Genomic DNA, 26,062 nt, shown 5'->3' with positions numbered 1-26,062 from the left:
CTGGATAATGATCATGGGTAGTAAAAATATACATAGGCATCTTAAAAAACACAATTGTATTCTTTCCACTAGTCATAACCCAATGACAACACAAATTAATCAACCGTCATAATCCTTGGTTACAAAGCAGAGTGCTGGACTTTAATACATCCAACACAGAAATCTGTTTCCTGAATCAGTTTAAAAGAAGATAACTTTAGAAGGAAGTTACATATCAGATGTGTTAAGAAGCATTGCTATGTTTCCGGTGTCATCAGTTCAGAAACAGTTTAAATGAAGGAAACTGAAAGGATGCAAATTTGTTGAACAACCCTGATCAACAATGCCTCACTAGCCTGGATTTATGCACTTCTGAAAAACCTCAAGCAGCTTGACATAATACAAATAAAGCAATGTGCTTAATTGACACACCTTCCATCCTGCACTTCAAACTCTCCACTACCAGCACCATGCAGCTGCAGCAACAAAAGGCTCTTAAAACTCTTCCTAACCTGAAAACTCTCCGATTTCAAAAGGACGTGACCAGCAGTCCTTATCTCATACCATCTAAGTCTAAAAACATAGGATCATTTCTTCATCACGAGCTCATCTTATTTCAGGCTGTGTAGTTATACCCAAGGACTACAGTACATCAACAAGACAGTTTACAACTATGCTCTGAAGGCCAAACAGCATGGGCATAAATTGATGAACATGCCAGCAATGCTTACATCTCATGAGTGATTAAAACCCATTATTCCGAATATATTTAGGAATAGGTTGAACTTTTTACTGAGAACCAATTTTTAAAACTGTGTGCACAACCAATTACCAAGTCACAGAATAGTTTAAATACAATTATCTTTAAATATAAATAGTGACAAGTTAAATATGAAAGCAATAAAAATCTTTAAGAATTTTCAAATAAAAAGTCAGAAAATGATTACAAGCCAAGTTGTACGCAAATGTAATGAAAAATCACAAAGAAATACCATGGATTGATAACGTTACAATGTAATGCTTACAATTTAACTTTAGAGAAAAAAATGTTTTGTTATTCAGGTGATATGTACCTGGCTGCCTGCCCCAAACCCATGATTCAATGATCGACTTGGCTCTATACATAGATGTTGGTGTTTCTTCCTCCTCTTTTTTCTCTTTGTCATTCTGGTCATCCTTCTTTGAGCCAGCCTGAAATTCATTGTTGTCCTCTGGGATAGGAAGAAAAAAAGTTTTTAAGGCTCAACAAATCACCACTGTCCTCATCATTATCACAGATATCAATTATGATTGTATATTTTGTTATTATCAACTATATAATATTTTATTACCGACATGGAAGCCCATACCTGTAATTTCAGTGTGTAGAAAGGAACTGCAGATGCTAGTTTATACCAAAGACAGACACAAAGTGCTAGAGTAACTCGAAGGCAAGGGAGCATCTCTGGAGAAAAAGTATGGGTGACGTTTCGGGTCAGGACCCTTCGTCAGACTCCAGAAGGATCCCGACCCACAAAGTCACCCATCCTTTTTCTCCAGAAATGCTGCCTGACCCGCTGAGTTACTCCAGCACTTTGTGTCTATCTCCTGTAATTTCAGTATCTGATTTAACAGTTAGGTTAAAAAATAAGACAATTAACTATTTTCATATAAATTATCTTAATCTCTTCAAATTAAATCATGAAATCGTTAATTGTACTCCCATCAATTGACCCAAAAGGTCTGGAGAGCATGGCGGTCCATAACACTGGAGGTGCAAAGGAGATTCACCAAAATATTGCCTAGGATGCAGGGGTTCAGTTACAAATAAAGACTGCAGAAGATGGGTCGGTTCTCGCAGGGACATAGGAAGTTTAAAGGGGACATGACTGAAGTGCGTACAATTATGATGGGTATAATTATGGTCAACTGCAGGAAAACCTTTCTCCGTATCGGAGGTATATAAAACTAGAGGGCATAGATTTAGAAGAAGGAGGAAAGATTTAAAGAGAATCTGAAGGAAACCTTCTTCACACAGACGGAGGGAAGTATCTGGTAAGCACTGCCTGAGTGTAGCTGACGATGGATCAATGGCAGCATTTAAAAAATATCAAGATGAGCACTTGGATTGCCTCCCATGTTAATCTGATCACCCAGCACTTGGACCAATTGGAAAGATATCCATTGATCAGTGCGGAGGAGTTAAGCTGAATGGCCTATTTCCATGCTTAAATACTAAGATTATCTAATGTGGGACTTTATGTCTTACACCTCTTAGAAAGAAAAATAATGACAAAATCCATTTTTTCCAAACTAGCAGAGCTAGTAAAAACTCATTTTTACGTTCAGTTTACATGACCAGTCAGCTGAATATCTGGTTTACATGACTTCCAATATCTGTAAACTAATCAAAACATTTAACGTTTTTGAAAATTTGTTTTTGCAACATCAAAACAGAGCATTCCAAACTGATGGCAAAAAATGCAAGATTATGGAGCATGATTTATCAACAATCCTAGAATGTTTGTTTTACATTACTGATATATTATTACCTTTTGATGCCAGTGACTCATTGAGATTTTGTATTGTTTCAGGACCAGTGTAAACAATTTCACCATCCTTGACCATTTCATTCCAAAGTCCACAAAGTCCATCTCGAGTGAAGGCAAGCTAAAATGAAAACAAAACAGTAAGACTGCCGATTCTTCAGTGAGCTAAAATATGATGAGTCTCATAATGCTGAAGATCATTAGTGAGACGCAAAACTGAATTTATGAATAAATTAACCTGCTTTATTTCCAACCTAAACTCCTTCCAACCTAAACTCCTGATGCTTCCAATGTAGCCCAAATTCCTGGTACCAAGCTGTATTCAAATTACAGATACCTATGCAATCCGCATATGAAAAAAAAGTATTTGGAAAAACTAATTATTTTGACACTCCAAAAAGTTGTTTTTTGTTATTTGTTAATTAATCATAAATATTTCTTAGTCACTTGTTGTTGAAGTCCAAATTTCAGAACACAGCAGTACGAGACCATAGCACTGGAGTAACTCAGTGGGTCAGGCAGCAACTCTGAACAACATGGATAGGTGACGTTTCAGATCAGGACTCTCTCCAGACATTGTTACAGCAGTTCAGGAAACAGAAATTCGCCCTTACAGGACTCACAAATCACCACCAAAAATTGGACAAATTGAATATAATATCACTCTCACGAAATTAGTGAAAAAAATTAATGTGCAAAAAATATATATTTCTCAACTTGCATTAGTTGACACGTTGGCATATGATGTGGCTTCCCATTTGAGGAACACAACCCACATGCAACACGGAGGCTACCCATATTAGAATTGCAGATGTTCTATCAATATTGCATTTCCTTAAAAGATTCCATGTGGAAAGCTCAATGTTGTTGGAAAGGGGTGGGAAGAGAATAACATACCAGGTGCTGCATCAGCCCAGAGACTAATGGTCCTTACAATAATCAGATCTTTCCCCCACATTTCATTCCAAAACCAAAATCTATTCCCCTATGTGAATTGAACTTAAAATGTTCTTTTACCGACAGAATTCCTTAAGCATGAATGGCATAAAATTACAAAATGTGGACATTTTGGGGGCCTGGTAAGCGTCCAACTCAATTATTATCGACAAGGACTTTAAGCAACATTGACTAAACAATGGGATAGATAATCCACAAATAACTTGAATAAATGAGGTTCAATTTGGCAGAACCTGTAAAAAACCAACTGTCCTTTAATTAAATCTAAAACATAGCTCCATTACAGACATGTTAGGAAAATAAAATAATGAATATCAGTTCAATTTATCATAAATCAAGTAACTTTGGGCTCATAAATTTCATTTTTGTTACCACTGTGAAATGCTGATTTTACACCGGCCTCATCTCACATTACTAGCCTTGGGCTCGTGCATTGAATAATATGCTCTTCAATACTATATAAACGAGCCAACCGTCCCGTCAAAAGCTTGCATAGATTGCTCCACTGAGGTCAGACCATGTTACTTACTGCTCGTCTGGTTGTTGACTGGAAACAAGTTACTATTTTGCAAAACAGATGCACTCTGCCAAAGCTAAGAACTTAGCACCGATTAACACCATAAGTCTACTATAAACCCCAAACAAAAAATACACATACCCACAAGCATCATGTTTCCCAAGTCAGCTGATAAGAAACAAAATGTTCTTGAATTTGAACAACATGGCAATACTCAAGCAATAAATATTGAAAATAACTTCTAAAAGGTACATGTATTGAGGCCCTACTAAAGAGTAAACACACTTTATGAAATACTGCTGGCCAGAAAAGAACACAATCTGCTTCGCAAATGCATGGAGTTAATGCAGTTTGCCCTCCGCAGAACATTGTATAAGGAAAAACATTTTTCAGACATCTCTCTCCCGACTGTTAAAGTCGGTGAGATCTGCTACTAGAATGGAATCAATAAATATTAGATTTATATAGTGAAATAGCACAGAAACAGGCCCTTCAGCCCAGCTAATTCATGCTGACCAAGTATCCATCTAGTCTAGTTCCATTTGCCCACATTTGACCCATACCCCTCTAAACCTTATCCATTTAGTCAAGTCAAGTCAAGTCAAATTTATTTGTCACATACACATACTCGATGTGCAGTGAAATGAAAGTGGCAATGCCTGCGGGTTGTGCACAAAAAGAATTACAGTTACAGCATATAAATAAAGTTAATAAGTTACTAAACATAGCACAAAAAGTGTCGACAAAAATTTAGTCTCTGGGGTTATAAAAGTTGACAGTCCTGATGGCCTGTGGGAAGAAGCTCCGTCTCATACTCTCCGTTTTCACAGCGTGACAGCGGAGACGTTTGCCTGATCGTAGCATCTGGAACAGTCCGTTACTGGGGTGGCAGGGGTCCCTCATGATCTTGCTTGCTCTGGATCTGCACCTCCTGATGTATAGGTCCTGCAGGGGGACGAGTGTAGTTCCCATGGTGCGTTCTGCCGAACGCACTACTCTCTGCAGGGCCATCCTGTCCTGGGCAGAGCTGTTCCCAAACCAGACTGTAATGTTGCCGGACAGGATGCTCTCTACAGCCCCAGAGTAGAAGCAATGAAGGATCCTCAGCGACACTCTGAATTTCCTCAGTTGTCTAAGGTGGTAAAGGCGCTGCTTAGCCTTACCCACCAGTGCGGCAATGTGCGTTGCCCACGTCAGATCCTCTGCGATGCGGACTCCCAAGTATTTGAAACTGCTCACCCTATCCACAATAGACCCATTTATCTCGAGTGGCGTGTACGTCCTTGGATGTTTAGCCCTTCTGAAGTCCACAATCAGCTCCTTTGTTTTAGTGACATTCAAGAGGAGGCTATTGTCCTGACACCAGAGTGCCAGATCAGCCACCTCCTCCCGGTAGGCCTTCTCATCGTTGTTGGAGATCCGGCCCACCACCACAGTGTCATCAGCAAACTTGATGATGGCGTTTGAGCTGAACCTGGCCCCACAGTCATGTGTGTACAGGGAGTACAGTAGGGGGCTAAGGACGCAGCCCTGGGGGGATCCTATGTTCAGGGTGAGGGAGCTAGATGTGTGTTCCCCCATCCTGACCACTTGGGGCCTGGCAGTGAGAAAGTCCAGGACCCAGGCACACAGAGGGGTGCTAAGCCCCAGTTCCAGCAGCTTCTCAACCAGTCTGCTGGGGACTATTGTGTTGAATGCTGAACTAAAGTCAATGAACAGCATCCTCACATAGCCCCCCTGGCTGTCCAGATGAGAGAGAGCGGTGTGATGGGCTCCATCCCGAAACATCACCTATTCTCAAGAGATGCTGCCTAGCCTGCTGAGCTGCTGCAGCGTTTTGTGTCTACCTTCAGTATAAACCAGCATCTGCAGTTCCTTCCTACACTAAATAAATGTAGTTTAGTTTATTATTATCACGTGTACTGAGGTACAGTGAAAAGCTTTTGTTTGCGTGCTATCCAGTCAAGGAAAAGACTATACATGAATACAATCAAGCTGCCGAATACCATGACTGATGAAGGCCAATGTAACTTACGGAGAGCACAGAGTCAGCTCTATTCACACCATTTAATAATTTTATATATATAATTTGGGTAATAATTACATGTCACAAACTGCTTAAATAACTAATAAAAATCAGATGCATCTCAATAAAATGCAGAGCCACACATCAAATCCTTACACAGTAAGGTAACCATGCCATATCCAAACCATGACACTATTTGATCCAGACGATAAATTACAAGCATTTTACATTCTTTTTTATCTTTGATTTTCTGCTTCCTGGAGCTGGGAATAGCACAGACGTGCAATTTTGATGTTGTTCTTGATGATGTATGAACCTGGCCTACGATGTTGAGATAAAACTGAGGTGCTGTCAGATTATGATCTTAAATGCAAGGTGTATATTTTGGGAGGTATCACAAAATGCTGGAGTAACTCAGCAGGTCAGGCAGCATCTAGGAGAGAGGGAATGGGTGACGTTTCGGGTCGAGGCCCTTCTTCAGACTGATGGGAATATTTTGGGAAGTCAACCCAAAGACTTACACTGTGAATATTATGGAACTGGGGAGTACTATAGAACAAAGGGCCCCAGGAGCACAAATACATAATACACTGAAAGTGGAATCACAGGTGGACAGGATGGTAAAAGTTGCCTTTAGCACACTGTCTTTGACCATGAAGAGAATTGCAAAATGCATTATGTTGCAGTTCTACAAGATGTTGCTGAGAGTGTATTTAAGTATTGTGCTCAGTTTTGGTAACCCTGCCATACAAAATAAGCCATTAAGCTGGAAAGAGTGCAGAAAAGATTTACGAGGATGTTGCCAGGACTCGAGAGAATGAGTCGCAAGGAGAGGTTGGCAGGCTAGGACTTTATTCCTTGGGAGAGTAGGAAAATTAGGGGTGATCTTATAGAGGTGTTTAAAATCACAAAGGGAATAAATAGAATGAATGCATACAGTCTTTTTCCAAAGAGTTGTGGTATAGAGAACTAGAAGCATAGATTTCAGTCGATTCGGAAAAGAACTGTCCCTTGATGGGCAACTTTTTCCACACAGAGGGTGGCATGTATATGGAATGAGTTGCCAAAGCAGCTGAGGCAGGCATAACGAAATTGAAAAGCATTTTGATATGTACATGAATAGGAAAGGGTTAGTGGGAAATGGGGGGAAATGTAGGCAAATCGAGCTAGCATCCCACTCGTCTATTTCAACCAACGTAGGCATCTTAGTTGACAGGGACAGGTTGAGCTGAAGGCATGCTTTGTGCAGTATGACTCAATGTATGAACAAACAGGGTCTGTTAATGTGCCCTACCTGGGTTGAATAAATGTTAAAATAGACTTTCCAACATCATTAGGATGCTTGTGAAAAGACCGGGTGCAGAACATCAGAAAGAGAAACAAGTATAAAGGCTTCCTCTCAAAAAATGAAGTATTCACTTTTAATTCTGAAGAAGCAGGGTCTCGACCCGAAACGTCCCCGATCCATATCATACAGAGATACTGCTTAATCCACTGAGTTACTTTAGCACTTTGTGTCTTTTTTTGTAAACCAGCATCTGCAGTTACTTTGATCTACAGTTAAAGCTTTAATGTCTCTTGCAACTGCATCCTATTTAATATCTGCAACCACTCCTCCATCCCCTCAGCACAGCATTAAAATTAATTAATGCTGCAGTACATTGGTTTTATAATAGAACAGTGAGAGACAAACTCTAATTGATCCCTCAGAAGATTGAGATCAATTTTAACTGTGTACATTTTCAGAACATACACATCTATCCAAGAAAATGATCCCCATTTGAAAAGAACTTTAGGAGATAATAGTATCTTTCACTTGTATGGTACCTTTTACACAGAAAGATTTCCTGAAACACTTTCCTAAGTCCCGCTGGTGAAATGATTTGAATTAAGGTAGAAACAGCCAGAACAACCGAAGCACAAAAATCTCGAGGAGGTCCCAGAGGGGCAATGGCATGTAAAGGTTTGAAAATAAGGTGGCAATTTTGAAGTTGTGCCATTGCCGGATCAGAAGCCAGCCAGCAAGCGATCACAAGTACGTGTTGTGCATTTGGCAATGGACAGCTGAGTTTTAAGTTCAGTGAAGGGTGGAGAATGAAAGGCAAGTCGGGTGAGTACTGGACAACATAGAAATGTAGATCAAAAACATAAATTGCTGAAATAATTCAGTGGGTCAGGCAGCATTTGTGGAAGGAAATGGACAGTTAACGTTTCGTGTTGAGACACTTCCTCTGGACTAAAGGAGTAGAGGAGAGATAACTTTCATAAAGAGGCTAGGGGACCAGGACAAGAGCTGGCACATGATAGGTGAACTGCTGGATGGGATCATGGAGGGGAGAAAGGGACGGAGAGCATGATAGGTAAAGCTAACCAGGGGCTGCAAATGGATGGAAACTGATGGGAAATTAAAGGGAAGTATGGGGCCAAATAAGGGAGGTGGAGTGGGCAGATGAGGAATGGTGGAGGAAGAAGACAATATGAAATGAGTGTGTGGGTGATGGTTAATTGGGCCAGTGGGTGTGGAAGAGGCAGGGCAAGTGGGCACATGATGTCGTTAGAAAAGAGGGTATATGTGAGTGTATCTGGGTGAACAGAGGGACTAAAGGGGGGGAGCAAGATACTTGAAATTGGAGAATACGATGTTCATGTCGTTAGGTTGTAGACTACCGAGGCAGGATGCGACATGATGTACATCTTGTTTGTGTTTGGCCTCATCTTGATATTGGAGGAACGCAGTAGCCAGTGTGTGAATGAGATGGGGAATTGAATGGTTAGTAATGGGGAACTCCAGGTGACGATGGCAGACTGAACGCAGATGCTCAGAAAGGCAGACGCATAGTCTGTGCATGGCCTCCTCTACATCAGGGAGCCCAAATTGTTTCAACAAAAACACTGCCCACAACATAATACTCTCTCAGCATTGCATTTAGCCTTTATCATTTGCTCAAATATCCGGAACAAGGCTTGAACCCATGGCCTCTAATTCAAAATCATCCTTATTCTGAAAAGCAAGAGTTATAGCAGTGTTATAACTCACAGGAGAATGTCCTGGCTGCATAGGACACCCATGACATTGATGCAATTATAAAGAAAGCCCATCAACGTCTCGACATCCTTGGAGGTTTACGGAGATTTGGCATGTCAAGAACTATTCTCTCAAGTTTACAAGTTATAAGAGTAGAATTGGGCCATTCGGCCCATGGAGACTACACCACCATTCAATCATGGCTGATCTCTGCCTCCTAATCCAATTTTCCTGCCTTCTCCCCATAACCCTTGACCCATCATCAGAGACCCACAACACCCTGGCCACTCTCATTTCACTTCTGCTATCGGGTAGAGGGTAAAGGAGCTTGAAAACTGTGACTTCCAGGTTCAGGAGCAGCTTCTTCCACTAAACGTCAGGCTATGAAACACTACAAACTCCAAATAGGCTCTGAATTACAGAGACTTGGGGGCATTGTTTTTATCTTTGCAGTTTGCACTATTATTGTTTGTTTGTTTTTTATATACTGGACTTTTTGTCATTTATTATGGTGTTTACAGAGTACAGTGGCTCCGGTCACGTGTGGCTGCGCCTAACGGCTGCGGCTCTCTGGCAGTCTGTTTGTCTTTTTTTTGTGTGTGTCGGTGTTGGGATGGTTTTTGTTTCTGTTTTTGGCTGTGTATGTGTGGGGGGTGTGGGGGGGGGGTGTGGGGGGGGGGGGGGGGGTGGGGTGGGGTGGGGGAAACCTTTCTTTTATTGGGTCTCTTCCCCGGGGCGCAGCTCGGCCGCGGGGCCTTCCATCGCCTGGTGCGGCTCGGCCGCTGGACTTGACATCGCCGGCGCGGCTCGGCTGCGGGACGTTTCAGTGCCCGGTGCGGCTCGGCCGCTGGACTTAACATCGCCGGCGCAGCTCGGCTGCGGGACGTTTCAGTGCCCGGTGCGGCTCGGCCGCTGGACATAACATCGCCGGCGCGGCTCGGCTGCGGGACGTTTCAATGCCCGTTGCGGCTCGGCCGCTGGACTTAACATGCCGGCACGGCTTGGCCGCGGGACGTTTCAGTGCCCGGTGCGGCTCGGCCGCTGGACTTAACATCGCCGGCGCGGTTCGGCCGCGGGACGTTTCAGTGCCCGGTGGGGCTCGGCCGCGGGGCCTTCCATCCCCTTGCGGGGGCTGTGCGTGTCGGTTGCCTCGGTAGGGGTCGAGCTGCCTGTCCGTGGGCGCGGGGGGGAAGAGAGTGGAAGTTTTGTTGCCTTCCATCACAGTGAGGGGGTGTTTGGAGTCACTGTGATGGATGTTGGTGTTGGGGTCGTGTGTCCTGTGTTCTTTTCTTTTTTGCTGTGTCTTGTGACTGCTGAAATTTCGTTCGGTATTTATACCGAATGACAATAAAGTTCTGTTATACTGTTATACTGTTATACTGCTATACAGGTTCTCAGCTTACGACGGGTTCCATTCCGAGAAACCCATCGGAAATCGAAAGTATCGTAAGTCGAAATGCATTGAAAACACGCGATCATGTGCCTGCCCGGAAGCGAGTGGCGGTTCGCCACGGGTCGCTGCCGTTTGCACCAGCGCAAAGTCGAACTATCGCAAGTCGAGCCATCGTAACCTGGGGAGTACCTGGACCACGTCTACATATTTGTCATGCTGCTGTAAGTAAGAATGTCATTTTCCATTTAGGGATATATATAAATAATAAAACACTCTTGACTCTTGAGGAAACTGGTTTCTGTAATTTTCTCTGGCCATTATTGAAGATAAATTATGAATCAGCATTTTCTCGAATTCTACAAATTCCAGCAAGCATATGGCCTATCTTCTGTAGTACGTCCCCAAATAAAGCATTTAGTATGCTTTTTTGTTTAATGGACCTCAAAGCTGACATCAAGAACAGGCTAGATGCAGGAAGATTGTTCCCGATGTTGGGGAAGTCCAGAACAAGGGGTCACAGTTTAAGGATAAGGGGGAAGTCTTTTAGGACCGAGATGAGAAAGTTTTTATTCACACAGAGAGTGGTGAATCTGTGGAATTCTTTGCCACAGAAGGTAGTTGAGGCCAGTTCATTGGCTATATTTAAGAGGGAGTTAGATGTGGCCCTTGTGGCTAAAGGGATCAGGGGGTATGGAGATAGGCAGGTGCGGGATACTGAGTTGGATGATCAGCCATGATCATATTGAATGGCGGTGCAGGTTCGAAGTGCCGAATGGCCTGCTCCTGCACCTATTTTCTATGTTTCTAAGAACTACTTTCAGGGAAATCTCATTACCTACCTCCAGACAAACTTGCAGCAAAGGTAGATTTTGAACCTGAAACAAGTCTACAAGCAGGCACATTTTGGTATCCTTTTATAGCTACTTTGGAATGGAGACAGATGTCCAGCTTGACAAAAAGCTATTTAAATGTTGAACAATGAAGCTTACTCACATCAGATCTCACAAAGATCTTGGCAGGATCACTGGAGGATTTAGATCCAATGTCTCAATTTGTTTTTCATAGGTATAAACAGGAGTGGAATAATGTCAAAGCTACATTTTTTCTCTACTACCTCTGCAGTTGAGCTACCTTTCATGAAATACAAATTAACAATTTAAATGCTAAACAATGCGAAAATCCAGAGACACAAAGGAATGACTGAAAGGACACAAAGTTCTCAAGTAACTCAGCAAGTCCTAACCCAAAACGTCACCTATCCATGTTTTCCAGAGATGCTGCCTGACCCACTGAGTTACTAGAGCACCTCGCAGCCTTTTGTGTAAACCAGCATTCCTTGTTTCTACAAAGGAAATGACTGAACTTGACAAGTTAAATTCAGGTCTCACATAACATCAATGGATCATTATAAATTCTATGGATTTAAAAATATGCAAAGCATGTAATCCGCAATATGAAAACATTTAAACGCTAATTTTTGAAAGGATATTTGTTAACAGTACGAAGTCCACAACAGTCAGGACACCAAGACGGAAATTCCAGTAGATGCCCATGGTAAGTCCTTTACCAACTTCAGACATTTACTTGGTATATAATGCACAAATACAGCAGAGAAAATGGATATTTGGCTTCTCATATCTGCACTGACCAGTGGTCACCCACCCCATTGTCCAGCACTTGACCCACCGCCTTCTTTGCCGAGGGAATACAAGTGCCCATACGATCATTTCTTAAACGTCGTCAGCGACTCTGCTTCAACCTCTCCCTCTGGCAGTGACTCCAGGTCCTCATCACTCTCTGGTAAAAAGGGTTCCCACTAAAGGGTGACACAGTGGCGCATCTGGTAGGGCAGCTGCCTCAGAGCATTAAACGCTGGGTTTGATTCTGACCTCGGGTGCTGTCTGTGTGGTGTTTGCACATTCTCCCTGTGATCTTGTGGGTTTCCTCCAGGTGCTCTAGTTTCCTCCCACACCCCAAAGACGTGTGGGTTTGTCGGTTAATCAGCCTCTGTAAATTGCCCCTGGTGTGTAATGTGTGGAGGCAAAACTGAGTTAACATAGAACTAGCGTGAATGGGTCGGCATGCACTCGGTGGGCCAAAAGGCCTGTTTCCATGCTGTATCTCCAAACTTTTTATCCTATACCTTAAATCTATGTTCTCCAGTTTTATCAATTGATATGCAAAATTTCCTGCACTGTTCCCTTTCTAAAGCCCTCATAATTTTATCCATCTCAATCATATCCTACCATAGCATCATCCACTCCCAGAATAAAAACCTAGCCTTTCCAGTAAACTTCAACTACTGTGCTGCCGTCATCAATACAATGTTTCCTTTTCAAAAAATCCACTCAGATTGGACAGACAGGATCTGCCCTTGACAAAGTCACACTAGCCATCTCAGATTAGTCCCTACCTTTAAGTGATCATTAATCCTGTTCCTCAGACAAATTTATCAGACCAAGCACATCCCTCAGTCCAGTCACGTTATATGGTCTGTCTCAAAGAGTCCTGATCTTCACCAGAAATTTTCAATACACATGATTTGTGGATACACAGAACAGAATCAGTTAATTTGGCAGAACAAATCTATATAACCATTTATGTTAGACTCCAACCAACACTGTCCAAGGTCGGCACAAAACCCTGGAGCAACTCAGGACAGACAGCATCTCTGGAGAAAAGGAGTAGGTGACGTTTCGGGTCAAGACCCTTTTTCAGACTGAGAGTCAGGGGAAAAGGAAACGAGTGAGAGAGAAACGGTGATGAAGAAAGATATAGAACAAATGAATGAAAGATATGCAGAAAAGTAACATAAATAAAGGAAACAAGCCATTATTAGCTGTGGCCTAGGTGAGAACGAATACATCTACATCGCTCTACATCATCTATATCTCTCATTTCCCTTTCCCCTGACCCTCAGCCTGAAGAAGGGTCTTGACCCAAAACGTCACCTATTCCTTTTCTCCAGAGCTGCTGTCTGACCTGCTGAGTTGAGTTACTCAATCTTTTTGTGTCTATCTTTGGTTTAAACCAGCATCTGCAGTTCCTTCCTACACCCTCAAAGGTCATATGATATTGGAGATCTTTTTCTTTTCCACCAAAACCTCGTGCACAAAAATAGTAGCTCATTCACAGGGTATAAACTTAGTGAAAAACGTCCTAACAAATCATCCAGAAGAACTGAGAATTGTGAACTGCATTGCAGCTCCACTCCTGAAATTTGCAGGCCAACCTCCCAATACATCTGCAACATGAGGACTTGTGCAGGCAGCACAGGTAATAACTAACCTACACAATAGATTGGGAATCTTAGTGTATATAGATATTTTTTTTTAGAAAAATCACACAAACTGGTGAAATACTCAAAATATTTCTGCATTTGCATCAAAAACATAAACCTGCATCTAAAGTAAAAGAGGCTTTCAAGGAGTAAATATCAACCAGAATTAAATTATCTCAGTTCAGTGTGCTCCCAAGTATTTCAATATTTGTGCATTTAATGCGTTTTTTTGTTTAGATATCAGATCCTTTAACAAGCTGATTTCACGTATTTCATGTATTGCTGAGATTATATATAAATAAGGAAAAAATATTGGATTACAAATTAAATCAAAAGTTTCTCCTTGGCCAAGTAATAGTTAAGAATACATTTAAGTTCCTCATAGAATAAGCCACATTTCAGCTGATGACACATTCAAACATAATCTAAATACTATCAATGTGCAATAGACAAAGAAACCACTTGTGTTTTCACTCAAATGCATTTATTGCCCATAGATCTTTGCTTTCATCCTATACGAAAGACTATAACATTTGTTTGCTTGAGATAATTTTTCTAAAAATATCTTACCTGTGGCTGCTGACAAAATCTCTGTTCTCAATCTTTCCTGCTTTGCAATCAGTCTAAAAAAAAAATCCCATCGCTGAGGTTTAATCTGTTCCATCGCATTACTGTCACGTCATAATGTAATTGACAAGCTTTTGTAAATCTTACAGAGGAATAGCGAGCTCCACTCTTCAACCTCAATTATTCTGGTTTTGTATTAGAGTCATGCAGCAAAGAAAGAGGCCCTTCAGACCAACTAGCCCATGTCGACTAAAATGCCCGTCTGCACGTGTTTGGCTAAAATCCCACTAAACCTAATCATGTATTGTCTTTCTGCTGACTGGTTAGCACGCAACAAAACCTTTTCACTATATAATAAACTAAACAAGTCAAGCAAAGAATATTCCATTGTGAATGGTATATTTTACAGGAAACATTGATACGATGTGCAGGCCCATTAAATGGATTTCTATAAAACACTGCAACTGATAAACCGAACAAAAATCATTTGAAGTGTAAAGATCTACTTCAAATTTACTTCCATAAAATGTTTGTTTTTTCAACAAAAAGGTATTCCTAAGTGATGTCAACATAAATCAAATGCAATCTTTTAACTTTAATGAATATTAAAAACCTTCCACATCCATTTGTTTACAGCAGGTTTGTAAAGTTCCATGGGCAAAACGTGTCAGCATTATTGCTCCATACTTTCATCATGGTGCCAGATTACCCCACATGTAAAGATCAATAGAATTAAGTTTCCAATGCTTCTTGCACCATTTGCTTAGATTGAACATGACTTTGGTTGAACACCACATCCATGATAGGAGCCACAATACACCACTGTCTCAGGGTCTCACCACTGAAACCCTAGTTCATAGCTTGTTAATTTTCAAAGATCTTTCCGTTTATTTTCAGTTATCCACCCTTGTTTATTTTCTTCAGTTCATTGTTATTCTCAGTCCCATCACTTATCAACATCTGTCAACTTCAATCACAAAGCAACACCCAGCATTTAGAATTCATCATGATCTGCCAGTCATTCTCCAATTCTACGTAAATGACCATTTCAGCCCTACTTCCAAGCCTGCTTCCTCTGTGAGCTGCATTTTCATATACATTCCACATGTTCACCCATCATTATAATCTGGAACGAAGATGTTTGCTTCCTAAATCACCCCCCCCCCCGGTTTATGGTCTGATGAGGCACAGAAAACCTGCAGCTACCATGGTTTTGTCTTTTCAGCTCTTTCCATTTCATACTTTCTCCAATGATTGCAGGAGTTAGAAAGAGAACATGCAGATAAATAGAAACAAAACTTTTGAGATGCAGAACATCAGCTTTTTTATTTTTTAGATCATTTATGCCTCAATTGTCATCTATAGCAATGAAGATGTACAAGGCATATTTAGTAAGTTTGAAGATGACATTTAAATAGTTGGTATCATAGACTGCAAAGATGATTAACAAGAATTAGAGTAAACATAAGACATAGGAGTATAATTAAATGAAGTCTACCCATCGTGTTTACTCCACCATTCAATCATCCCATCAGGCAAAAGGTATAGACGTGTCAAAACGCACACCACCAGATTCAGGGACAGTTTCGCCTATTATCAGGCAACTGAATCGTCCTACCACAACCAGACAGCAGTGCTGAACTACTCTTTGATGTCCCTCGGACTATCCTTGACCGGACTTAGTTGGTTTACCTTGCACCAAAAGTTATTCCCTTATCATGTATCAATATACTGTAAATGGACTGATCGTAATCATGTATTGTCTTTCTGTCGACTGGTTAGCATGCAACAAAAAGCTTTTCACGTGACAATAAATTAAACCAAAACTGGCATTTTACCCTCTCAACCCCATGCTCCTGCCTTCTCCCCATAACCTTTGACACCCTTCCCAATCAAGAACCCATCAAACTCTGCTTAAAAACACCCAATGTCTTGGCTGCCACAGCCATCTGTGGCAATAAATTCCACAGATTCACCACCCTCTGACTAAAGAAATTCTTTCTCGTCTCTATTTTGAAGACAATGTCCCTCAAAGGGTGGGATCTTGGTCAACTCTGCAGTTGGACCTAGGAATAGCTAATGGAATTTAATTTAGGTATGTGTGAGGGCTTGTCAAACCAGAACAGGAACTTCACAGTGAACAGTAGGGCCCTGGAGAGTGTTGTGAAGGAATCCAGGAGTACAAGTACATCATTCCCTGACAGTGGCATTGAAGGTAGATTGGGTGATGAAGAAGTTCTTTAGCACACTAGCTTTCATCAGTCAGGGAATTTAGTACAGACATTGGGATATTATGTACAATTGTACAAGATAATGGTAAGGCCACACTTGGAGTAGTGCGTTCAGTTTTGGTCATCTTGCCTAAGGAAAGATGCTATAAAGCTGGAAAGAATAGAGATCAAATATGTAGGAAAGAACTGTAAATGCTGGTTTAAATCGAAGATAAACACAAAATGCTGGAGTAATTCAGCAGGACAGGCAGCATCTCAGGAGCGAAGGAATGGGTGACGTTCGGGTAGAGACCCTTCTTCAGACTTCAGAAGGGTCTCAACCTGAAACGTCACCCATTCCTTCTCTCCAGAGATGCTGCCTGTCCTGCTGAGTTACTCCAGCATTTTGTGTCTATCGTCAAAGAATACAGAGAAGATTTACATGTTACATTCCATGCTGCCAAGACAAATGCCCGAGCTATAGACAGGATGGGCAGGCTTGTATGTTATTCTTTGGTGGTATGATCTTACAGAGGTCTATGAAATCATGGGGGGAATAGATAGGGTGAATGCAGTCTTTTTCGCAGGGTACAGGAATTCGGAATAGGTGGGCATAGATTAAAGGCGAGTGGGGAAGAGATACACGAGGGGCATTTTTTTTCCAGAGTGTGGTGAGTATATGGAACAAACTGTCAGGGAAAGGTGGGTACAAAACAATATTTAAAAGATTTCCATGCTGTCTCTAAACTAAAGATGGGGCATCTTGGTCAACATGGACAAGTTGGGCCAAAAGACCTGATTCCATGCTGTATTCCTCCAAGACACTTATTCAATTAATATGCAGAGTCCATCAAAAGCAATAACCAGATGGATGCATGAAGGATTAACGGGGCAAAACGCTTGTAATTAAACATGGACTAATTTGTCTTAGCAATGCAATTATTTCTCTTTTGTTCAATCTTCACCCTTGCATACAGTTTTCCGGGTATGTAACTAGATTCCAGAAACGAAAGCACCAAGACTTCTGGCATAGAAGCAAATCAAGAAATATGATGCACATTCCAAATAAGGTTCACATTCCTATCACAACTCTTTTCCATTAGGATAAGCATATACTCTGTTGGCCTTCCCTGATTTATATAATTGATCTTGGAATTCAGTATGTCCAGATTAAATCTAAGCCTGCTATTTAACGGCAAGTAATTTTCAGGACATCATGTACTTCTAATAAATTTCTTATTTTATTTACTTGACAAATTAGATTCTTTTTACGTATCAACCTAATCTGAAATGACCATCTGGTTCTTCCTTCTCTTTCTGATCCCCCCCACCCATCAATAAACAACACTTTGAAAAAACAAGTAAACTGCGTACAAAATAGAATCCAAAAGATGCTCGGATGCAAATGATTCAGCGCAATTAATAAGAATTTTTAACAAAAGAATAAGTCAGCTTCACCTAGTGCACCACCATTGAAGAAAAGGCCTACTTAAAGTCTAAAAGGAGATTAGAACAATGCACCACAAATTATATTTTGTTGATAGCAATACTCTTTTTTTAAACACTCCAGGTGTACATACTGATCCTTAGAATGTAGTATATTTCAGTACCACCAGTAATCATCAGCAATGCTGACACACGCCCCAAATCAAAACCAAACTGTACTCAAGACAATACAAGGGTTTTACAGGGAAACACTGTGTCATTTTTTTTTTAAACCCAATGCATTCCTAATATGCCTTCGTTATCCCATTACAATACAGAATCCCACTACAATACAGATTTCCATCCTTGAAAATTACGAGGCAAGACAGAGAGGGGAGAGAAGACAGCAATTCAGATTCACGGCAGCTCGCAATATAAACACACTGCATCCATCTGCATCCCTCACCCACCCAACCGGAGAGAAATACATCACCCCCATCAGCATCACTATCCTTACTTGTTCCACATTGCCTGTTCTCAGGGAGACGATATCAACCACCCCTCCCCATCAAAATAAAATGATTACCTATTTAATTTTAATACCTGCAAATCCGTCTTCAGCCACTTCGAATCGAAGCGAGCCTGCGCTGCCAAGCAGAACCTCTCGAAAGGCATCTTCCTTACCTCAGTTCTTCAATGGCAAAGGGAGGGAGAGCCAGAGCAGAGGAAAAACACACGCATTGTTATAAACGGAGACCCTGCGCCGTTAGCATCCCTTTCACTTCCAACCTTCCTTCCCGTGCAATCATTCAGAGGAGCTCCTTCTCCTCCCCCATGCCGTTAAACCTAATTTCTCTCTAATTCCAGCTTCTGTTTTTTCCCCCCTTCTTTCTTTTTTTCTCTCTCTCTATCTCTCTCTCTCTCTTTCCTCTTAGTCCAGGAAGTGGAGATCAACCACCCGGGAAAGCAGCGGCCATTAGCAACGACGTGCTGACGTCAGTGGGAGGGAGGGGGGGAGACAGGGGGGGGGGGGAGGAGGGGCTGATTGATTGACGGCCCTGTCGTCCAATCCAGTCGTCCACTGGCTGTCGCCCTTGGAACCAATCGCGGTCCGTGGTGGGCGGGACTTCTTGTGTGGTGTTCTTCCTGCCCAACGTCAAGTCAAGTCAATTTTTGTTTGTATAGCACATTTCAAAACAACCCACGTTGACCAAAGTGCTGTACATCAGTTCAGGTACTGAGAACGAACATTAGTGATAACGTCATAAGTGATAGGGGAAGAATTTAGCCATTCAGCCCATCACATGGCGTCTACTTCGCCGATCAATCATGGCTGATCTCTTGCCTCTTTGTAGGGTACGCTGAACAATCCCCGTTCGAGGCGTATCCCCGAACTCTATCAAATTCACTTGGACCATCTCCGACACCTCCCTCCCCTTTCTTGATCTCACTGTCTCCATCACATAGACAATAGACAATAGGTTCAGGAGGAGGCCATTCGGCCCTTCGAGCCAGCACCGCCATTCAATGTGATCATGGCTGATCATTCTCAATCAGTACCCCGTTCCTGCCTTCTCCCCATACCCCCTGACTCCGCTATCCTTAAGAGCTCTATCTAGCTCTCTCTTGAATGCATTCAGAGAATTGGATAGACTATCGACTGAAGTCTATTACAAACCCACTGACTCCCACAACTATCTCGACTAGACTTCTTCCCACCCTGCTCCCTGCAAAGGCTCTATCCCCAATTCCTCCGTCTACGTCGCATCTGTGTCCAAGATGAGATGTTCTATACAAGGACATCTGAGATGTCCTCATTAGAGAATGGGGGTTCCCCTCTTCCATCATAGATGAGGCCCTCACACATGTCTCCTCGGTACCCCGCAGCATTGCCCTTGCTCCCCCTCCCCCCAGTGGCAACAGGGACCGAGTCACGCTAGTCCTTACCTTCCACCCCATCAGCCGTCGCATACAGCACATAATCCTCCGACATTTTCCACCTCCAATGGGATCCCACCTCTAATCACATCTTCCCATCTCCACTCCCTTTCGCTTTCCGCAGAGCCCGTTCCCTCCGCAACTCCCTGGTTAACTTGTCTCAAACCAACCGCTCCCCAGGTACTTTCCCCTGCAACCGCAGGAGATGCAACACCTGTCCCTATACCTCCTCCCTCGACCCCGTCCAAGGACCCCGAGTCTTTTCAGGTAAGACAGAGGTTCACTTGCACCTCCTCCAACCTCATATACTTTATCCGCTGTTCCAGGTGTGGACTCCTATTTATCGGCGAGACCAAGCACATGCTTGGTAATCGTTTCGCTGAACATCTTTGCCCAGTCCGCTTAAACCTACCTGATCTCCTGGTTGCTAAACACTTTAACTCCCCCTCCTATTCCCACACTGACCTTCCTCTCCTGAGCCTTCTCCAGTGTCAGAGTGAGGCCCAACGGAAATTGGAGGAGCAGCACCTCATATTTCACTTGGGCAACTTACAATCCAGCAGTATGAATATTGACTACTCTAACTTCAAGTAACCCTTTCTTTCCCTCTCTCTCCATTCCTCCCCCTTCCTAGTTCTCTGACTAGTCTGACTATCCCCCTGATTCAATTTTATCTCTATGCTTTGTTGTCACCTTCCCCTAACTAACGAGATCTATTCTACATTTTCCCCTTTGATGTCTTGTTTACACACATTACACGTTCTTTTCTCTGTGTCTCCCTCTCCCCTGACTCTCAGTCTGAAGAAGGGTCACGACCCGAAACATCACCCATTCCTTTTATCCAGAGTGCTGCCTGTCCCACTGAGTTACTCCAGCATTTTGTGTCTATCTTGCTTTTCCTTTCTCTCCACCACTCGCCCATCCTAGTTCTCGGACTAGTTTACATGTTCTCCTGATTAATTTTTCTGATTGATGCCTCGTTGTCACCTTCCCCTCAGCCAACAATAATCATCGTCTTGATCCTTGATGATCGTCTACTTTGTTCTGTCGTTTTCCATACCTTTCAGCCATGATCACATTGAATGGTGGTGCTGGCTCGAAGGGCCGAATGGCCTACTCCTATTGTCTTACCCTTCCACATCTCTGGTCTCCCTCTCCATTGACTCTGTCTGGATGAAGGGTCTTGACCCGAAACGTCACCGGTTCCTTCTCTCCTGGTGAGAGCTTAGTTTATTTATTGTCGCGGGTACCGAGGTGTGGTGAAAAGCTTTTGTTGCATGCTAACCAGTCAGCGGAAAGACATACATGATTACAATCAACCCATCCACAGTGTACAGATACATGATAAAGGGAATAACATGAATAAAGTCCAGTAAAATCCGATCATAGATAGTCCGAGGATCTCCATTGAGGTAGATAGTAGTTCAGGGCCGCTCTCTAGTTGGTGGTAGGATGGTTCAGTTGCCTGATAACAACTGGGAAGAAACTGTTCCTGAATCTGGATGTGTGCGTTTTCATACTTCTGTACCTCTTGCCTGATGAGAGAGGGAAGCAGAGGGAGTGGCCAGGGTACGACTCATCCTTGATTATGCTGCTTGCCTTGCCAAGGCAGCGTGAGGTATAAATGGAGTCAATGGAAGGGAGGTTGGTTTGTGTGATGGTCTGGGCAGTGTCCACAATTTCTTGCAGTCTTGGATGGAGCTGTTCCATAATCATGCTGGTTTGATGGCGGCGATGTCCTCTATTCCAGAGAGCAGATAGACTTCTATGTCGTTCACTTCACGGAGAGTTGTGTACCTGGTTTACGAACAGATTCCGTTTATACAGATGTCTGTGAGTTAGAAAGTACACAACAATCACTCCATATAGTTACCATGCCTTTGGCCATAGTATTGCAATGAATGACATTAAAAGTACACAAGAATGATAAGAGAGAACAATTATTAGAAGTGGAAAGAGCGATGAAACTAGTTCTGCCTTTTGGAGAGAGGTAGGTTTATTATAGTCAAGTGTACTGAGGTACAGTGGGAAACTCTGTTTGCATGCTATCCAATCAGGTCAAATAATACTCCACGTAAATGCAATCAAGTCAAACTCAAGTACAAAGTGGAGAGTAAAGCTAAAGAAACAGAGTACATAATGTAGTTCTCAGCAGTGTAGCACAACAAAATCCAATGTCCACTATGTGGTAGAGTTGAATCGGACAGTACCCTAGCTTATGGAAGGACCGTTCAGAGGTCTGATACAAAGGAGAAGTAGCTGTTCCTGATTCTGGTGGTGTGTGCTTTCAAATTTCTGTCCCACCTGCCCAGTGGGAACACGAAGAAGAAGAAATTACCTGGGTGGGATAAGTCTTTGAATATGTTAGCTGCTTTTCCAAGGCAGCATGAAGTGTCAATGGTGTGTCGTCTGAACTGTGTACGTCGGACTTTTGAATTTAATAACATTGTGCGAGATTGCATCTCGGGTGTCCATGAGTTTAGCATTTGTAACCCAGGGATGGCCCACATATGTTTAAAACATTAAAAGTAGTAGAGCATGTTAACAGAGCAGTTAGCAAAGCACATGAGTGAAGGGCCATAAATGGAGTCAGACATCTCGGAACCAGGCCTATGGCCCAACTCACCCATACGACTAAGGTGCTCATCTATGTTTGGCCCCATTTTCTCATGTTTGCTCCCTATCCCTCTAAAACTTTCCCATCCATGCACCAAATCCACCCAAAAGGTATTTTTCAGTGTATTTATTGTACCTGTCTTGACTACTTTCTATGGCAGCATCTTTCATATTCCTACTCTCCTTTGTATGGAAAAAGTTGTCCCTCAGGTTCTAACCTAACAAAAATGCCCCATCAATGCAGGTGCCACCTCCTGCATTTGGCCCATATTCCTCTAAACCTTACCTGTCCAAATATATTTTTAAATGTTATTATTGTACCTGCCTCACTATGTCCTCTGGCAGCTCATTCCTTACACCCACCACCCTCTGAATGAAATAGTTGTCCCTCAGCTTCCTATTAAATATTTCCCCTTTCATCTTACCCCCTTCCCATGTCCTCTAGTTCTTGATTCCCCAACTCTTGACAGCAGATTCTGTGTATTCACATCTATGGCCATCATCATTTTATAACATCACCCCTCTCATTCTCCTGTGCTCCATGGAATAAAGTCTCAGCCTATCCAAACTCTCCAAATAAAACAGTCCCTTGTCCTGAAGGAATCCCTGACAGGTGAATTATATTGAATTACTAGACCAAGTGGACCCGTTGGACCCAAACCACTCCTGCATTGGTGGAGCACCCTCTCCTTCCCCACTCCCCCCTCCCCTCTCCCTCCCCACTCCCACTCCCACTCTCTCCCCTCCCTCCCTCCCCTCCCTCCCTCCCCCCCTCCACCCCTCCCTCCCTCCCTCCCCCCCTCCCCCCTCCTAGAGGAGGGGGACAGGGGAGCCGGGCAGGCCCAGCGCCAGACTTCGGCCTCCACCTCCACCGATGCCCAGCCTCACCGCCATTGCTGCTGTTGCCGCGTTTGTTCTGCGCATGCGCGGATGCGGCGGCCATCTTATGGAGCCTCAACTGTGCATGCGCTTTTTTTTAACTTTAAAATGTGAATAACTTTTAAAAAATAACACTGATTTCAATGAAAATTCCTCCATAGGACCACGGGACGACGGTGAGTAAGGTGGGCCTAAAATTGTTGCGTTATCGTGTACCAGTTTGGCTGTAGTTCAGGAACAAGCAAACAAATGAGAGTTTTAGTAAATAGATATAGTGAATTACATAGAAACCATCTGACATTTCCCAAATAAAATAAAATTCTGAAAATCCATATGCAAGGGAAACCTTTGGTGTCGAGTTAGCAGATTCTCTAAACTTTTCGATGTTATTCTTTATTAATGCCCAATGTGTTTCTAATTCACCTTTTTTAAGATATTACACCATAAATTTTGCGGTGAACCCAGTAACTTTAAAGGGACCATAGGAAACAGGACTGTGGTCGGTATAAAGGGGACGCAGGAAATGGGACTTTTGGTCATTCTAAAGAGAGCATGGGAAATGGGACCTTGGTGAATTTAAATAAGAAACAGGACTCTGGTCAGTTTAAAGGGAGCATTGGAACCACAGCCAGATGGAAGGGAGCTCAGGAACAGAGCCCAATGAGTAAAAGAGGGCATTTGCTCTGGAGAGAAGGGCCAGGAATGAATTCAGTTAATACTTTTCACAAAGATCAATGTTTTGACTTATTCAGTTGCTGCCAATTCTGGTAGGTTGATGGATGCACAGATATACCATGTGTATGTGCACAATACATTTAGAAGATGCAATAAAGGAAAATGGACTCAAAATGCTGGAGTATCTCAGCAGGTCAGGCACCATCTCTGGAGAAAAGGATGAGTCTGAAGAAGGGTCTCGACTTGAAACATCACCTATTCCTTTTTTTCCAGAGATGCTGTCGGACCCGCTAATTTACTCCAACATTCGTGTCTGTCTTCGGTGTAAACCAGCATCTGCAGTTCCTTCATTGTTTTACTTGTCGCTGGCAAGTCGTAGAAAGGCAAATCATATATTGGTTTTTATTGCAAAAGGCTTTCAGTACAGGAACAAAAAAGTATTGTCTGCAGTTCCTTCTTGCACAAAAAAGTATTGTTGCTTGCTATAAGGTCTTGATGAGATGACATCTGTAGTTTTATGTGGTTTTGATCTCTTTGTCTGAGGGAGGAAGTTTTTGGCATGAAGGGAATACAGTAAAGGATTTACTGGACACATTTCGGAGGTGACAGGATTGACTTCTGAAGAGAGATTGGGCTATTAAGGCTTATCTTCACTGGAGTGGGGAGGAGAATTTCAGAAAAAAGTCCATTAAATTATAATAGGACTAAACAGATCAGATACAGGGAGGATGTTGAGGGCTGATGATCCATAGTTGCAGGGTGTGGATTATGTCATTTAGAACTGAGATCAGAAAAACATTTAAGGGTGGTGAACCAGTGGAATTCTCTCCCAGTGATGACAATACAATACAATACAATATATCTTTATTGTCATTGTACTGGGGTACAACGAGATTGGGAATGCGCCTCCCATACGATGCAATAATTTAGTTAATTTAAACAACAGCAACCCAATGAAACAAATTGTAACAATTTTAAGACAGAATAAAGTGCAAGTAGATCTGTGCCGGATCACTGTGCGATGTGCCCATCCGGCTCAGCAGGACCGGTTCATAGCAGCTATGGCCCTGGGGATGAAGCTGTTCCTGAGTCTGGAGGTGCGGGCGTAGAAGGCCTTGTATCGTCTGCCCGATGGAAGGAGTTCGAACAGACTGTGAAGAGTCTTTGTGTGAAGAGGTGTGAAGAGTCTTTGTGGATGCTGGTGGCTTTTCTGAGGCATCGTGTGTTGTATATATATTGACATATATTCAAAAAGGATGCAGCTACATCAAGGGGCATGGCAAGAAGACAGAAACAGGATGCTGAAGTGGATGAGCAGCCATGATCATGTTTAATGATGGGGCAGACCAAATGTGTCAGCTGCCTTCCTCTCACCTTTATTTCCTTTGTTCCCAATACGATTAACTTTCTAAAACATCGACTTTCTAATCGTCTGGATTTTATTTTCAAAAGAAAACCTGTGTCATAATAAAGGCCATAAATTTACTGGATTATTATAAATGTGAGTTCTTACCTTGTGCAGTCATCTTTTATGTGGTAGCTTCCCGATTGCTTTCTAAAAATCCAAGCAAAGTGCATCTACTAGTTTCCTTTCATCCACTCAACTTATTACATTCTCGTAAAACTACAATAAATGCATCAAATGCACTTTCTGTTTCTAAAACCACATTGAATTTGCTGGATTGCATTATGATCTGCTAAGCTCCCAGCTGCTATCTTCTTAAAAATGGATTCCAACATTTTCCTAATGCAGTTAATTGGACATCCATGATAGTGCAACCACTATTTCTGTAGCCATTTCTTTTTGTACTCTCAGATGTAGGCCATTAGGTCAAGGACATGCAACCACTTTTAGTCCCATTAGTTTGCTTAGTATCTATTGTCTCCTGCTAATTATTGGTTTAAGTTCCAACCTCCAAGATTTTATACTATTATTGAAATATTTTTAGTGTCTCATACCACGAAAACATATTTGTTCAGTGTCTCCCCATTTCTGTATTACCCATTTTTAATTTACCAGTCTCACAATTTTAGTTAATCTTTTCTA

General features: G+C 42.4%; 1 protein-coding gene across 6 annotated transcripts in view; it reads right to left on the bottom strand.

The window, feature by feature from the left end:
* Positions 1-18,888, bottom strand: part of herc2 (HECT and RLD domain containing E3 ubiquitin protein ligase 2) — a 167,091-nt gene extending 148,203 nt beyond the window's left edge. For all 6 annotated transcript variants that reach the window (XM_078402096.1, XM_078402100.1, XM_078402097.1 and 3 more), the window contains exons 1-3: positions 18,511-18,888; positions 2,511-2,628; positions 1,053-1,190 (exon numbers count right to left, since the gene is read on the bottom strand). In XM_078402096.1, coding sequence (XP_078258222.1) covers positions 1,053-1,190; positions 2,511-2,628; positions 18,511-18,582 — 328 coding nt within the window. In that variant the 5' untranslated portion in view covers positions 18,583-18,888. The remainder of the gene's footprint in view (positions 1-1,052; positions 1,191-2,510; positions 2,629-18,510) is intronic.
* Positions 18,889-26,062: the final 7,174 nt, after the last annotated feature.

The sequence above is a fragment of the Rhinoraja longicauda genome, chromosome 7 (genome assembly GCF_053455715.1).
Source record: "Rhinoraja longicauda isolate Sanriku21f chromosome 7, sRhiLon1.1, whole genome shotgun sequence".
NCBI lineage: Eukaryota > Metazoa > Chordata > Chondrichthyes > Rajiformes > Arhynchobatidae > Rhinoraja > Rhinoraja longicauda.
The sequence above is the reverse complement of the archived record's forward strand: the minus strand, read 5'-3'. Positions and strand labels throughout refer to the sequence as shown.